Source organism: Neoarthrinium moseri, assembly GCF_022829205.1.
Source record: "Neoarthrinium moseri strain CBS 164.80 chromosome Unknown scaffold52_Wmoseri_CBS_16480, whole genome shotgun sequence".
In the NCBI taxonomy this organism is placed as follows: domain Eukaryota; kingdom Fungi; phylum Ascomycota; class Sordariomycetes; order Amphisphaeriales; family Apiosporaceae; genus Neoarthrinium; species Neoarthrinium moseri.
Genome location: NW_026055166.1, coordinates 39448 through 55807, shown reverse-complemented (window position 1 = coordinate 55807; position 16360 = coordinate 39448). Strand labels below are relative to the sequence as shown.

General features: G+C 53.0%; 4 protein-coding genes across 4 annotated transcripts; 2 read left to right on the top strand and 2 right to left on the bottom strand.

The window, feature by feature from the left end:
* Nucleotides 1-12: 12 nt before the first annotated feature.
* On the top strand, nucleotides 13-5801 carry JN550_010273 (uncharacterized protein; the record flags this gene model as incomplete). The annotated part of the gene is made up of 2 exons (XM_049308509.1): nucleotides 13-498; nucleotides 555-5801. The coding sequence occupies 2 exons, from the start codon at nucleotides 13-15 to the stop codon at nucleotides 5799-5801; spliced, it is 5733 nt and encodes a 1910-aa protein (XP_049167702.1).
* Nucleotides 5802-7060: 1259 nt separating this feature from the next.
* Nucleotides 7061-7990, top strand: JN550_010272 (uncharacterized protein; the record flags this gene model as incomplete). Its single annotated transcript, XM_049308508.1, has 1 exon — nucleotides 7061-7990. The coding sequence occupies one exon, from the start codon at nucleotides 7061-7063 to the stop codon at nucleotides 7988-7990; it is 930 nt and encodes a 309-aa protein (XP_049167701.1).
* A 3797-nt stretch (nucleotides 7991-11787) lies between these two features.
* On the bottom strand, nucleotides 11788-12252 carry JN550_010271 (uncharacterized protein; the record flags this gene model as incomplete). Its single annotated transcript, XM_049308507.1, has 1 exon — nucleotides 11788-12252. The coding sequence occupies one exon, from the start codon at nucleotides 12250-12252 to the stop codon at nucleotides 11788-11790; it is 465 nt and encodes a 154-aa protein (XP_049167700.1).
* Nucleotides 12253-14898: 2646 nt separating this feature from the next.
* Nucleotides 14899-15792, bottom strand: JN550_010270 (uncharacterized protein; the record flags this gene model as incomplete). Its single annotated transcript, XM_049308506.1, has 1 exon — nucleotides 14899-15792. The coding sequence occupies one exon, from the start codon at nucleotides 15790-15792 to the stop codon at nucleotides 14899-14901; it is 894 nt and encodes a 297-aa protein (XP_049167699.1).
* Nucleotides 15793-16360: the final 568 nt, after the last annotated feature.

Below are 16360 nucleotides of genomic sequence, written 5' to 3'. Positions count from 1 at the left end.
GTTCCCGCCATCATGGAGCAAGATCAGAACAGACTAGCACCGCCGGCAGTGAGCTCGCTACGGGCGCAGGCTGCCGGCAGTGCTATGGAGAGAACCCTCAGCGACAATATAAGGGAAGAGCGAGACGATCTGCGAGAAGCTGCAGAGCAGACACTGAACGTCATTGTGGACCTGAATCTTGACGGCTCAGTACGATGGGTGAGCCCATCGTGGGTCGATGTAATCGGCACCCAGCCAGGCGAGGTCGAGGCCAAGCCCATTGCCGACCTGATCGTTAGCGAAGACAAGGACGTCTTTGCCCATGCCATCGAATCTATGAAGCAGGACGATTCACGCAGCCATCGCATCCGTTTCACCCTGCACCTCGGCGCGCTATCTAAACTATTGCCTGTCGAAGAAATCAAAGAACCTGAGTCAGGCGAGAATGAGCCTACCACGCTCGAGCTGGAGGCCCAGGGCATCATGGTATATCATCGCACGGATGGAACCGAAAGTCATGTAAGTCTGTGGTATTCGATTCTATATAGCCCCTGTTACTGACCCTGGGAACCAAGACGATGTGGATGATCCGCCCATGGATCCCGCCCCGAGAAGTCAAGATCGACTTGCCTCCTTTGATAGTCGATTCCCTAGGATCAGGCGCTGAGGTTCTCGCGGGCTATTTAACATTATTGGCCGAGTCCGGCAACGACGACCCGGCTAACCATCCTCCTCCACTTCCTGTGCTCTGTCGCATATGCGAGCGCCAGATACCGCCTTGGTGGTTCGAAAAGCATACAGACCTGTGTCTCCAAGAACATCGCGCAGAGATGGATGTGCAAATGGCCCAAGAAAACCTCACTGAGCATCGGCACGCCATCGTCAAGGTTCTTGATTCTCTAGAGGCTCGGAAAAGTCGACCCATAGCTGGGGAGCCGACTGCCATTGCCACGGCTGAGTATAAAGGCATGGCGATAGGGCCTACATCAAGTTCCTCTTCTCCCGGAACAGCTTCTCCGTCGGCTTCTTCAAGGGACCGATCTTCTGGCTTTGGCCATTCACGATCGCGGTCTTTCGCTGTGCGCCGGCCACAAGGTCGTATCGTGGAGCTGCTACTAGATCTATGCGACACCGCCATCGAGATCAGCCAACCCGCAATCAAAGAAACTTCGTCCCAAGGGCCAGGCGAGTTCCGCACACAGTCACCTCAGTCCGAATCCAGGATCTCACAGGTACTTCAATGGCATTCCCCTGGCTCCAATACACTGGAACAGGAGCACGGTTTAGCGCTGCTTTGTACAGATACAGAGAAGGTTGCCAGGGAGAAGGTCGAGGCTGTGTTCCGATACCGCAGAATTTTGGAGTATTCCGAACGCATTAGAATGGAATTCTCCATCATCGTACAAGACTGTATCGATGAAGCCTTACGGAAGGCGGCTCGCATTGCTGCCGGTCGTCTTAGCGATTCGACCGAAGACGAAGAAGAACAAACAGAGGTGCAAGAAGTCGACGACGAAGAAGAAGAAGAAGACAGGGATGAGGAGGAAACGACGCCGGCTGCACAAGAAGAAACTATTTTCCCCGGCTCCTTCGATGCTCCATCTTCGTTAGCGATGGCTCTGAAGAACGTTGAGCTCAGCGATATAGAGAAGAGGCGGTCACTGTCTGCTGTCGGGTCTACTCGATCTAGTAGCCCGAAGGAGTGCCCTACCCCAAGGTCGCACCGCGGAGCCTTGAGCATCAGCGGGCAAACCCGGGAATCACGCCGGGAATCTCTAATGTTTGAGAGCGATGCTGGAGATAGCGATGGGAGCGTCAGGTCATCGTCGGTGGCCTCGCGGCCGGCTCCCCGCACCGATTCCCCCATATCAGAATTCGGTGACTTGCGGCGTGCTACCAGTTCGCGACAGCACCACAGGAAAAGTCTCATTCTCCCAGGAACATCTTCACCACACCGACAAGAATCTCCGAGCCGCGGGAACCAACCTTCGTCACCACTACGAATACTCAAGCCAAGAAATCTTCACTACTCTCAGGATGCCGTTGTGTCTCCGGAGGCTTCGCCCATGCTGCCCCATAGTGACTTCAGCTCGCCGGCTGCGGCCTCCCACCATCGAAGGCAGTCGTCGGCTGCATTCCCGGAGTTCACTGGACGGCCGCCTCCTTCTCCACGAATGCACGCGGTCAGTGCTACGCCGCTGGCTCGCGCTGTACCGCCTTCAATCAAAGACTTTGAAATCATCAAACCGATCAGCAAAGGTGCTTTTGGCAGTGTGTATCTGTCCAAGAAGAAATCGACAGGCGAATACTTCGCCATCAAGGTTCTGAAGAAAGCGGATATGGTTGCCAAGAACCAGGTCACAAATGTCAAGGCCGAAAGAGCCATCATGATGTGGCAAGGGGAGAGCGATTTTGTTGCGAAACTCTACTGGACTTTCTCTAGTAAAGACTACCTATACCTTGTCATGGAATACCTCAACGGAGGCGATTGCGCTGCACTCATCAAGATCCTCGGTGGGCTTCCTGAGGACTGGGTCAAGAAGTACCTCGGCGAAGTTATCCTTGGCGTAGAGCATCTTCACAGCCGCGGCATCATCCACCGAGATCTAAAACCAGACAACCTTCTCATTGACCAGAAAGGCCATCTCAAACTGACGGACTTCGGGCTTTCGAGAATGGGACTCATTGGACGTCAGAAGCGAGCTCTAAATAGCACAAACTCAGAGCAAACGCCTGATCTGCTGAAGTCTGGCCCGTTCGCTCGTTCCACCTCCGTCGCTTCCTCCAGGTCTACGTCGTTGGATCTTCATGGCGGCCATCACTCCCCATCCGGAACACCACAAATGACGCCGTCGGATGCGGCAGCGAATCTTGGTCAGCCATCGTACTTCAACCTGTCAGCCGTACATCAAGAGCCACGTCGCATTTCTGGCCAACGAAGTGATAGCGGCGGCAGCGAGTCGCTTGCACACATGATGGGCAACTTTTCTCTGAACGACCCCCAGCTGTCGCAGTCGAGGCAGTCACAAGCGAGCATCAGGTCTCCCCGAGATGACATTAGCGAAGCAGATAGTGCGGCGTCGCCGGACCTTCCTCAACTGCAACACTCTAGCACCCATGGTAGTGAAACGCACCGAAGCACTCCCCCACAGGCCAGCATGATGCCACCGCCGATGGCTCTCTTCGACCCCGAAGACACAAATAGGCGCTTTGTCGGTACGCCAGACTACTTGGCACCAGAGACTATCAAAGGCGAAAGGCAGGATGAGACCAGTGATTGGTGGTCTGTGGGTTGCATCATGTTCGAATTCCTGTACGGCTTCCCCCCATTCCATGCCAACGAGGCCGAGCATGTATTTGAAAATATCCTTGCTCGCAAAATAATGTGGCCCGATGACGCCGAATACGGTGTTTCGGCTGAGGCTAAGGACCTCATCAATAAGCTGCTTTGTATGGAGCCACAGCAAAGACTCGGGGCCAATCGTGAGGAGAAGTATGCCTCTGGAGGGGAGGAAATTCGAAATCACCCCTGGTTTGAGGGTATCGTCTGGGGCTCCTTGCTGCAGGATGAGGCACAATTTGTACCCAACCCGGAGAATCCTGAAGACACCGAGTACTTCGACGCCCGAGGCGCGACTCTTCAAGCTTTCACAGAAGAAATGGAGGACCAGATGTCACCTCCATCGGCGCCAACCCCCGACTATCCAGAAAGACCACACGATGCGCTATCTCGGGTCCGATCCCAAGTGCAAGTCAACCAAATCAAGCGTGGCCTGATGCCTCTACATATTCCACCTCACATTCGGGATCTCAAAAGTCGCCGGCTTAGTGAGCCTGTTGGTCCAGACGATTTCGGCTCATTCGCCTTCAAGAATCTCACAGTCCTCGATAAGGCCAACAAGGACGTCATTCAACAGCTGAAAGCTCAGGCGATAGCAGCGCAAAGCAGATCAGGGACGAGCCCCGGTGGGATGAATAGTGCCACCTCCCCAGCGCCGAATGCTGATGGCAGCAGCCCTGTGCTTTCAATGCCGGTGCAACGCACCTTGTCCAATGCCAAGGCATCCCAGCGTCCACAGTCTCCTTCTGCCGTGAGCCACACAAACTCATCTCCCAATCGCGCCTCTCAGCCATCTTCTCCGTTGCTTGTCTCTTTCGTTGCGGGGCAAGGCGGTGCGGAGGGCCGCCGAAAGCCATCCAGTACCTCATCGAGCTTGTCGCAGCAGTCAGTCGCCTCCTTGCAGCCAGGAAGCTTCTTCGATGTGCCACGCGTAACGCCAACTCTACAAAAATCAGCTACCTCTGTTGCAGCGTCACCGGTCAAGGGACGGGGCGCTCCTCCGCCGCTGGCGTTGTCTCCGCAGAAGGGACTAGCCACCCCGAGACAAGGCAGCGGCTCATCGACACGATCAAGGTCGCTGACGGTAGGATCTCAAGATGGGAGCCCGGTCGCTTCTGATTTATTGGCACACCGCAACCGTCGCAGTCAGGTTTTTGACATGTCCCCGTCGTCATCAGACAATGAAGGGGACAAGGTCAATGCGCTTCTCCGAGTCCAACGACGTCGCCAAAGCTCGCGGCGCATGTCTGCCATCAACCTCGAAAGCCCATCTTTCCGTTCACTTGACGTATTGATCTGCGAAGACCATCCCGTGTCGCGCATGGTCATGGAGAAACTATTGGAGAAGCTTCGTTGCCGAACAATCTCGGCAACAACAGGTGGAGAGGCCGTACGATACGCAATGAGCGAGATCAAGTTCGATATCATCTTCACGGAGTTCAAGTTACCAGAAGTGAGCGGCACCGATCTTGCTCGAATGGTTCGTGAGTTGAAGAATGTCAATGCTCACACACCTATCGTCGCAATCACGGCATATCTCAAGGAGCTGCAAGCACCACACTATTTTGATTCCCTCGTTGAAAAGCCAATCAGCTCTTCAAAGCTCATCGAGGTCCTGTCTAATCTCTGTCAGTGGAAGCCTCCATCTCCAACACAGAATAACTCAACAGCCATGAGCAACCCTATGGCGATACCTCATTCTAGCCTACGGTACGAAGGCGCCCGTCTGGAGGATAGTCCAACTTCAGGATCGTCGGGCTACGCTCCCCATGCTGGTGGCAGTTTCCGCGGTTCCAGCAGGGAGGACTCCATCAGCTCGAGTCTCTTTGGAGACTCAGAATCGGTGACGACTACTGACGAGCTGCCTGTGGTAATAAGTCGCAAAGCTACGGGCGAGTGGGATGAACTCGGAATCAGCCAAGAAGAAGTCCTACTGGGACCTGACGGCTCGCCGAAGGGTCCCGCTCATCTAGTGACGCAGCAATCGGCTCCTGCACAGATGGAGCCACCTAGAATACCGATTCCACGGCGCTCATTGGAAAAGCTCAAGTCACGGCGTGAAAACTTGGAGAAGCGCCGTGGTGAAGGCAGCGATTCTGCCGATGACGAAGACGAGGAGTTGGGTGCTTCGCGAGAGCGGACCATCCGTGCAAAGCGACCGAGTTCCAAGCTTGGTATCGAAATGATGAGGGCAAACAGCCATGACAGTGTTGCCGTAGCCTCCGACAGCACGCCCGAACCAACGACACAGGTCGTTACCCCTTCAAAAGATGGCGGTCTGTCCCCCATCCGAGCAACATCGCCTTTGAAATGCGTTCTCCAAACCCCACCCGAGGCTTCTCCTTCTCTACCCAGCCAAGGATTCGGCCAAGATCCTGACGAAACACCTCGACCGTCTGCAGAGCCAAAGCCTCTGGCCGCCGACGAACCGACCCCACGGCCTGGCATCAAGACATCCGATACGACGTTTCGGTTGGAGTAGACCTCAACGTGTCTATCCACACTGAGTACAGTTATCAATCCCCAACTTTACATTTTCGCGATCTTCACTTTCATGTTCTAGCGTGGCGTACAGGACGGGTTTTACGAATCTGCCTCTTTCCTTGCAATGATGCTTTTCATGGAGTTCAGGATTCAGCAGTGAAAGAGGCAACGCAGTCATGTATCATTTGGGCAGTAAAAGGGGTCAAGGGCACTGCATTTACACTGTCGGGAGTCCTTGTGGCACCAGAAAGCTGGCCATCTACTTGTTTACGCGTTTTCCTTTCGGGGAGCACGGGTCCACGTGAATTAGAAGCAATCAACCTCGTTCCTTTTCAATGAAGCATCGCGTGTACCGATATGACTCGCTGAAAGCGGTGATTTTGCGGACTTTATGTTGGCGTGGGTCATAGAAGCACGCTTTCGGCTTGCTTAGCAAGCCGAGCTAGATTACCTACCGGCACAGTGCGTTCAAGTCGCAAATTCAAGATACCCGCGAATAGTCTTACAGAAGCCGTACAAGAACACGGCGACAAATACACTGGATTACAGATTGCAACTCCCTTTCTTCACTGTTTGCGCTGAAACTTCGCGTGATGATCGCTCTTGCCCCCACAGTGTTGCCTCTAAAGTGTTATGATGAATTTTATCCTGAGCTTGGATATCATCTTACTGGCTTCCGTAGGTCCCTACGAACCGCAACTATGATGTAGACGACGCAGCGGCACGTGCGGTCAAATATACACCCCCGAATTTCGAATCACACGTCATGTCATTGGAGCTTTAGTACAGTACTTTTCTGCTCTGATGTCCCTGCCTCAAGTCGAACTTAGACCACTTATTGGACGTAGCATATCTAGTCACTACGGTGCCTATATTCGAAAGCTTCACATGGTTCTCCCGGAACTGCGGTATCTCAATGCAAATGGCGCAACTCTTGCCGCCTCGAGCCCGTTGAAGAACCCGTGAACTTGATGGTTTGAGAGAGCTCCTTCTACTTTTTATTGATTTGCGTATGTTGCGCTCTTGCTCTTATTATATATAAATATGATAGAGTTCAAGACCAGGATAAAATATAAGTCCTTTCCATAATCGGTATTCCTTGCAATCATTCTTCACCACTTCGGATTGCGATCCACCAACCTTCTCCCGCATCACAAGGTTTGTAACCACTTCACTCTCTCAACACATCACGAAACCAGCATATTTTATCAGGAACACACAGTTACACATTACACACAATCACACACTGCTCGAATCATGGAAACCATCCCTGCTGAAACCTTGGGCGTGGCCCGCTACGAGAGCAAGCGCACCATAATTGCCGACAATTCCAATGAGGACGTCAAAGCCTGGCTCACGAAGAACACATGCGGAAACAACCTCCCATGGGTGCTTCGCCTGGTGCCAGAGCACGCCAAAGAGATCAACGATGCCTACCCTCGTATGTTAAGCATGCTCACTGGCTCACGTAACGTAGGCTGTGTCTGGGGCACCGCCTTGATCGAGACCACCGTTGAGGTGACTACATGCGGCGGTGATGAAAGACCACGCATCATGTACCGCGCAATCCACGATAACTCTTCACTGGAAGCGAGACTCGGCACTGGCACCAATCCCCTCTTCATGCAGATCCATTGTCAGAAGCACCTCAGCTGGAGATGCCGGGAGCTGAGCCCGTTCGTTTCCGCCACTCCATTTTACAGAAAGGCTGTCAGATTGGCTGAGCTGTTCGAGGAGCGAAACTACACAGGCATTCAAATCGTCAAGTTCCGCACCGACGGCCCAGGCTGGGACCACAATACCCAGCGAATCTGGAAGGTTAGGGATCTCATCAACCGACTTGAGATCAAGCACGTCTGGGCGTTCACTACCGACGGCGAGTACCTGGTCGAGCATTCTATTCCCCAGGAGAGCGTCATCTCACGACAAATCTGGGGCGAGGTGAAGGAGAAAGCTGACCCCGACGGCAGCATCCGTGCCGAAGTCCGAGCAGAGGTCCAGAAGCACAAAGACAACTACAAGCGCAACAAGTCGGCCACTGGTAAGAGAAAGCGACAACAAGAGGAGAAGCACGGTGCGGAAGTCGGCGAAGACGAGGAGAGTCCCAAGGAGGCCGAGTCGTACAGAATTGCCAATGGCAAGCGAGTCAAGGTTGGCGACAAGCTAGGCCCCAGCGCGGCTACCTGAGCCCACGTCCGCTAGGTTACCAGTGGGTATAAGCCTCTAACAGTTACGACTTGATGGTACTGGCGTTGGTTTGCGAAGGCGATGACTAGAGTTCTGCTTTGGGCAATGTGCTCGGGATGGGCTGGAGCGATCATGGTTGGTGACCAAAACCACAAACCAGGACCAGATCAGCAAATTAGATATGTTCTATGCGGTAGAATCTCATGGACTCGATGACAAATCCACTTCTTCTTTCTTCACATGAGATGTGCAGCTAATGTGCATACCCCAATCGGCGAGGCGCATGATCGTGATTTCAACGTCCGCAACGTCATAGTAGTCCCGAGGGGATGGTCAGTGGAACCTGTCCAGCCTTGCAAGTGCAAAGCTACATCTTACGGGAGTAATGGTTAAGGTGACAGGGTTGACTATTGGTCGTCACCGCGCGGTAAGCGCGCTCCTTATCTTGTTGCTCGTAAATGCGTCCACCCATCCAATTTGCCGCGCGTCAGTTACAGACGGGAGTCAACCGCCCCTGGCTTGTCACTTCAAACTCGCCCCCAGGTACCTGGATGGACCTGATCTCCGAGGACTTCGAGCCAATTTGCGCGAGCCTTTGCCCTGTTTGTATGGCCCTTGGTGGTAATGAGAGCGCATTTGTGGGTAGGGTACCCGCGACTTTGCAACGGACCAAAAGCAGATCCCTGCCCGACCCGATAGCGTGGGCCGTCCTCTGTTGTTTGCGCTCGCCTACCGGTAGACTGGGTGGGCTATAAAACCCCCCCCTTTTGGCTCTCATATCCAGAAGTAGGCGGTGTGCTCAGCATCAGCCGGCCGCAAAGGTCACAAACATCTCAAGGCTAGATGTGGGTAATATGCAAGGTTTTTTTCTCCTGCGGCCGAAATCGCGGCCAGGGTTGTTGGGTCCAGGGGCTGGGTGGCGGCTGTTAGACGCGCAGAGACAACACTATATCCAGTTCCAGGGTGGGCCGCTTCTCGAGAGCCAATCACCACCACATGTCTGGAATGTCGATTTCTCGCCTGGGCGAGGCTACAGGTCTTAATTTGAGTTGTTGCAATGCTGGAGATCCATTGGACACCCGTGTTAGCCTCCGTTACACCGGGAATCTGCAACGAACGAGGGCTGGTTGAAACTTCTTCGCGAGTCCATGCGACTCAGCAACTATGAGATGACTCATATTGGCCGTGAACCGGCCGGTGTCGTGGCCAACTTCTCATGAGTATCGTGTTGTAGGTATGGGGCGCAGTCAGGCAAACATTCAACATTGTACCGTCCAAGCTTGTGTATGATATGCGTACGAAGTACATCGTCGTACCCTGTACGGCGGCTCTAGGCAACGTAGTATATACACAGGCGCTGTTGCAGATGTTGGTTTTTAGGAACGGAAGAACCATGTGAGGTATTTTTGCCTGGTCTTAAAGTTCACCAATGATAGCCCATAAGCCACCCAACCATATCTCCTGTGACCCGGGAGAGAGGTTCATAGACCAGGATGGGTCAGCCAGAGGCATGCTGCATTATGTCACATCCGCAGCCAGCGATTATTAGCAAGGCCTTGGTGAAACAAATCAGTATCCGATCTGTTTGTATCAAACCCTCTAAGCATACCAACTAAGCATACCAACTTGGAAAAAGTACAGCCATTGTTGGAATCTTTTGGGGCCCTTCCTGTAAGGGTAAGAAGCGACTTGCGGTGGAAGCCCAACTTGAATAGATGGCAAACAAAGCTATGACGCACCAAGCGGGGGTTCTGAAGACATGTCGCGTGTGTACTGCTCAACACATGTGGCGGGGAGTCAAGAATGGTGTTCTATAGTGAAAGAGCTAAAGAATGAGACTAGGCCGGCACCAATGAGCAACAAAGTATGCCTTATCACAGATGCTACTCTAATTTGAACTGTTCTTTCTTCACCGGCAAGGCCCGAAATTGGTACGGGTCGACCCATGTGGCCAATCAAGGGAGAGAAGGTCGCCCAAGTGACCCCCTGCTTGAACCCATAGCCTTTCGAGATCTACAAGGTCACCGTTTACAACATGCAAGTGAAAGCTTGGAGTCAGGGCTATGCTGTTGGATTGTGATGTCCAGGGTGTTAGTGACTTTGATATCCTGCATCCGTAACAGAGAACCTGGATGAGTGATAGCAGTGGACCCCGAGGGAGAGTGGCCGTCAACGCTCGACAGATATAAAAGCCATGATCTTCCCACACATTCTTCCCTGTGCCAGACAAACACACACTCTCGTCTGCCTGAGACTTCCTATTTCTTGTGAATATCTTCACAACTTGTGACTCCCATAAAGCAGCACGCACAACCATCTGCCAATATCAACCTGGCTCGTTTCTCCGAGCCAACAACAGTACGTACGCTTAACAGCCCTCGAAAATCCCATCCCAGGTGGTGTGACCAGAATCACTTACTTCCTCAGCCATCAACTGCTACAAGCCATTCAGGTATACAAGCAAACTAGGGAATCGTCACCCGCAAATCAGGTTGTGGTCTTTGCTGAGGCCCGCTCGTTTCTGCCTCTCAAACCAATAACAAACGCACGCAGAATCTACGGCTTCAAAACTGCTTGCTCTACTTGAGAAGATGGCAAACAAACGCTGCGATCATTACATCTACGGCTGTGGCAACACGACCGCCAGTGTCGACGGACTGTGTAGTTCCTGTACAGGCAACAAATGTGGCCACGCATCATCATAAGGCACATTACTTGTAAAAGTATGACACTAGCTCTTAACTGCAGGGTTGCACATCGAGCTCCTGTTGGGAACTTCTTGTTAGGAGTGTTGGGTATGGGATGGTAGATTGGACGCCTCTTGGCAGACTGGACTTGGTCAAGAACAATGTGACGAGTAGGGATACTGAATAGATACATCTGTATTGACACAGAAACATACCATTGTGCTGGAATCGACGCGTTTATGAATGAGATGATAAGTGACCAGGGACTCGCCCGTGGTTCAAGGGCCGAGATAGGACAGTCTCTTCTCTTTTCTAGACTAATGTGATGGTTGGAAAATCTCTTCCATGTTGGGCCTCCCATGTGTTTAGTGACTGATATGGCGCTATCCCCAGAGGGTTGTGGCAGGCAAACGGTAACAACACGACGTAAGCCACCAACCTGCAAGCCAACAACAAAAGAGCTGGTAGGCTATTTACTACGAAGGTTCGGTATGTGATAAAAGGGAACTGAACGGTGTTCGAAGAAAAATGGCGTACTACGTTATCTATGTTGCTTCACGTAAAGGCCAAGCCTGCCTGTTGTGTTCGACTTGCGTGACCTCTATAGTTAGTTTAAGCTGCAGTTTCGGACCAAGTGTTGGCGATAGCCATAGCTCACTTTGACCATAGAAGGAATGGAGAGACTGGATGGAAGAATAGTTTGATCAGTAAAGATGTATGCCATGGACCGTTTGCATTCTGGGCAAGTCGGTTGTCGTCCTAGTTAAAAGTGACGACAGCCATTCAAAGCCCCGAAGAGTCTAAGTACCGGGTGGTGACCACCAATATCTAACTTGAACATAGTAAAGCTCGCTCAAAAGTGTTTCATTCCGACAATGCCCGTAAGTCGTTATCCAACGTGCCGCGGTAATATTACCCCTAACGCCCGTCCCCGGTTTGAAAAATTATGGTATTAGAAGAGAAATGAACCAAGTGGTTCGGGTATATGGCCTGGCTGCCGCCGCTGAGCGCCATGATTGACTGCAGTCCGTCCTCGCGCGATTACGCCTCTCTCAACGCAACATCCTCCCATTCTCGCACACGCTCCCTCTCCGTCGCCTCGATGCGCACCTATGCCAAGAAAGCAACAGCAGCACCAAGGGCACCCATCAGGAGTCCAGACTTGGCCGAGGTCGAGATAGCACCGCCAGTGGCCGGGGCCGAAGTGGCACTAGTGGGCACAGGGTTGGTCTTGGTGGCGGCGGTAGTCTTGACGGAGGTCAAAGAAGTGGCCGGGTAGGAGTACGAGGCAGTAGCGTTGTGGTGGGATCCGGTGGTGGGATAGTAGGCGCTGGTGGTGTTGAAAGTCGGGTAAGAGAACGACGACGAGGTCGTAGGGATGACGCTCGAGGAGGTGGAGCTGGAGGTGGTGATGGGGGTAGAGCTAGTCGAAGGAGTATACAGCGGGCAAGCAGTGTTGGTAGGGTTGCACTTGGTAATGGTGACAGTGGCATACAAGGTCGACGTCGAGGTGCTGGTCTCGGCGGCGGCAGACATGACGCTGGCGGCCAGAACGAAGATGGAGGAGAAGCGCATTTTGACTGTGGTAGACCCGAGGTTTCTCGTCCCAAGAAAAATATCACGGTAGATCGGAATAGTAAGAATGCGATCGCACAAAGCTGGGGTTGAGGCCTTTTGTTTGACTGAGCAGTTTCCTTGTTGTGGTGGTCGTGGACTTGTACTTGGCTCCGGAGAGTATAGTAATAGTCTGTAGCAGCTGCGGCGTGATGATGTTCAAAAAGAGCGTGGTATGCAGAAATGCACGTTGGTAAAGAGTGACAACCGCTTGAAGCTTGACAGACGCACGAAGGGAGTGTGGAGGAGGGAGGGCGCGAAGGAGTGTTGGTTGGCAGCCAACGCCTTTTCAATGAGGGCTGATCCGGTGGATGTGGGTGGATAGCGAGCAGGGAAACAAGGCCGGGGGCCAAATGTGGATCAGCAAATTTCTACCAGGAATAGACAAGGATAATCGACAGTCGTCAACGATCCAGGATCCGCTGGTAAATTTCGGCTCTTTCGCCAGCCACGCACCTGGGCTTACCAGTTTTGGGACAAGTCACTGGACGATGTACAGCTGGACAACTGCGAGCGCAAAAGGGCCTCTGTTGGTTTCTCATGACTCGCCTCCGGTTGGGAAACGGTCACCAAGAGGGTATCAGGCTATCTGGCATAACTCAATCGCAATCGCCTTGTCTACCGGCTGAGACTCGCATGGCGCAGCACGGCTTGGGGACTATTCTCATTCTGACCTTTCACCGCTCGTCCATGGGGAATAGAGTAAGGGCACGGGCCGGAGTGAGAGACATTGAGAGGGGAGGAAAGTCATCCTATCCATCAATAGTCACGTGGCGCTCCAGGACACTCAACGGTTCCGCTCCTATGCGGCTGCGTACACGGAAAGTTACCTAAAAGGAAAAAATTCTGCTTCGGTCGCAGCGCGACGATGTTAGAAAGAAAAAAAAATTTCAGGCCCGGAAAGCATGGAGTGCTGTTGTGCTGGTTCTCTGCCGTTGGCCAGTCCACAGCACGAAGAACGGTGATCCCAGTTGTCAATGTGGTGGAGGGTGGCTTTCCGCCCCTATTGGCTTTCGACGTGCCTGGTTCCTGTCCATCATGGCTGTTCCTGCAGAACAGGTGGCGAAGGCCAACACTGGCGGCTCCTACGATTGGTCTTTTCTTAGAACGCGCCTTGGCTTGGGCGGCCCGGTCGCGAGAGGCTGTTCGCGTTGCCAACGAGCGCCAGCCAGCAACGCCCAGCAACGCCAGCCAAGGAGACGGTACCATAGTGCTTGCAGTCCGGCCAAGTTGGGCTTGCGCAGTAGAGGACCAGCCGCGCAAGAAGTTATCGCGCAATTAGGCCGACTCTGCGTCTCTCATCTCCCCCTGTCCATCCTATCGCGTGCTAACGTCGAAATGCGCAAGCTCGAGAGAGTAAGAGCCGGGACTCCTCACGATCCCGCGAAGGCCCGTCACCCTGACCAATGGGCTGCCTAGACGATAATCCCGACTGCTTTAGCCTTCCCGTGTGCCAAGCTTCGACCGATGCCTTCAGCCAAATTGCTGGTTACACGTATTGATGAGTCTTCTCTCAGCTCTCATGCCTCTCGGCGTTGGACACTGTCGGATGAACGAATGCTGGGTGCGTTGTCGAGGACGAAATCCTATCAGAGGCAGAGAGCGTTGCAATGGCCATCGAGTAGTACCACGTCTAGCGAAGGTTGTTGGCTAGTCTAAAAACCGGGCCCTCAGGTCCCAGCATCAACGCTGGAAAGTCACGCTCCTCTCGAAGTGGGAGACTGCTTCTAGTCACGTCATTTGATTTGCGCTGCCCACAACTCCCTCTCCCTCTCTCGATATGCTGTAAGGTATTGCTCCCCCCGGCTGAAGGCTAAGCAGAATGCGAGGCGAATGAGCGCGTGATAACATCTGCCTCTGAGAGGCCTTTCATGCTGTGAGTGGAACGAAGAAGGCTATCGGCTTGGCCCACCGCCGGGCGCAGAAAGCGCCTCGCAGGCCTGCTGGCTTGCCTTGGCCAATACGCGTCACCTGGAAATGCCCACCCCCATATATGTAGAGGCAGCATTCCATCCTATTCCAATGCTCATGCACTCACTACCGTTGAAAACAGTATCTGCAGTATGTTAAATGCGCATGTATAAAGGTGGACGTTATCTATCACGCTTAAGACACAATGCCTTCCTAATTAAACATGTAATCCACCGTCACCCAGAGCCTGGTCCCTGAAGCCTCCACTCTTTCCTTCAAGGGAAATGAGGACGACGCAATCAGATCAAAGCTTCGGAAGACTTCCAGGCTGCTAGACAGCCGCATTGAGATTTGAATATCTGGGGCAAGCAGAGACCAGAGCAAATGACGATACGTACATGGCCTCGAACCGTTGCAGCCTGCCGATGTCGATCCCCACCCAAACCACAGAACTCGGCGGGGAGTGATGTCCATTTCTGGAACCGCAATTGCGTCCAATGCTCCCCTACAAAGAACCATAGATAGACGGATGCCAATGGTAGAGTATTTGCCGTCCGAGGTATTTGCTAGGGGATGCTAGGGCAGCCTGAGCTTGCTCACTTGGCGCAGGCCATCCGACTTTGTTTAGGAAATTGGCTCTCGACAGAACGATGACTTGCTAACGCTGTCGAGGCTGGTGGTCCTTGTCACGGCTCATCAATAGTTCCAGGGGTAATCTGGTCGTGGCCCAGAGCCGCGTAACATCGTGCGGCGTCGTTCTCTCCGGCTAGTCGGGTGGTACATTGGGAACTCTTCCTCGATCGTCTCCTCCATCCACGGCGACATGCTCTCCGTATCTGCGTGCTCAGCATAGCGGAATGCAGGTGCTCGACGGTGAGGTGCGTGCCTGTACCAATAAGGTCTACGCTCACGGTCAAAGGCTGGCTCGCGATCCGAACCATGGCGCTCTTGCCAGAGGCTCTCTGCAAGCCGCCGGATTCTCTCTTCCTCGGCCTTCTGGCGCTTGTCGAATCTTTCCTGGTCATCTTCTTCAAGCCGACGGTGGTTGCGTACTGCTTGTTCCACTGCCTCCTTCTCGGCTTTCTGCTGCGATTCGAATGTCTTCTTCTTCAGCTTCTCCTGCCTTTCGGCCTCCCACTCAGCTCGTAGTTGGCGAAGCTCACTTGCATGATCCTCATCCTTCTGCTTCTTCTGTGACAAGGCTGCCTTTTCCTGCTCGGAACTTTTCCCTGCCTCGTACGACTCTGCTAGCTGCCGCTTGAGCCACTTGGCTTGCTTCTCGTCATTTCTCTTCTTTGCCTCGGCTTGGACGTATTCGTAGACTTTCTGTACCTCTGCGAGGCACTCGTCCTGCTTCTTGGCGTGGTCGGATTGCGCATCTTTGAGGTCACCCACGGAGTCTTGCAGCTTGGTAACCTTCTCATCCACCTTCTTGGTCTGCTGGCAAGTGCTGTCAAGGATCTCCTGGTATGCAGTCCACTCGTCCCAAGCCAATATGTGCCTACGTATGCGCCAGTAGTCAGCTGCAGCAGATGGCTTCCAGGAGCCATCTCGCATCAAGTAGGCGTACACTTCGGGGTGCTTTCCCATGTTGTAGACTGACTTTCGGGACTTGGTGGCCCTGGTATTGGATGATTTGGCTCCAGACCTAAGATTTCTCGATTTGGGCGGCGGGCCAAAACAGGAGAACATCATTACAGTTTCATTACAGTTGATGCAACCTGTTCATCAAGAACTAAAATTTGAACTTGTATGTTTGCTCTTCGGCTGTGAAAGCAAGACGTACGTAGTGCATGGTTATATCCAGCTGGGTGACCTGTTTTGTGCGACATTCTTTACATGGACTGAACCAGACTTGCACAAATTCGGAACTGTCGCAGAATAATCCCCCTTCTGCACAATATGTTCACGTTCTTCCAGTGGCCTTTCTTTCCGTGGACCATTGTCTTTACCTGGACTATGCCTACCTCACCGACAACCTTGAGTTCGTGTGTATTTGACCAACCGTGAGGTGATGTCTGTACCACGCAATCCTTTGTCGGTTCACTTCCAAACATGCCCCAGCTGATTGGCCTGTCATCTCAAGAAAAAATCATTGTCCGTTGCTCCCTACCAACTGAGACACATGAATGTTGATGGCTCAAATGCGGTAAATGCG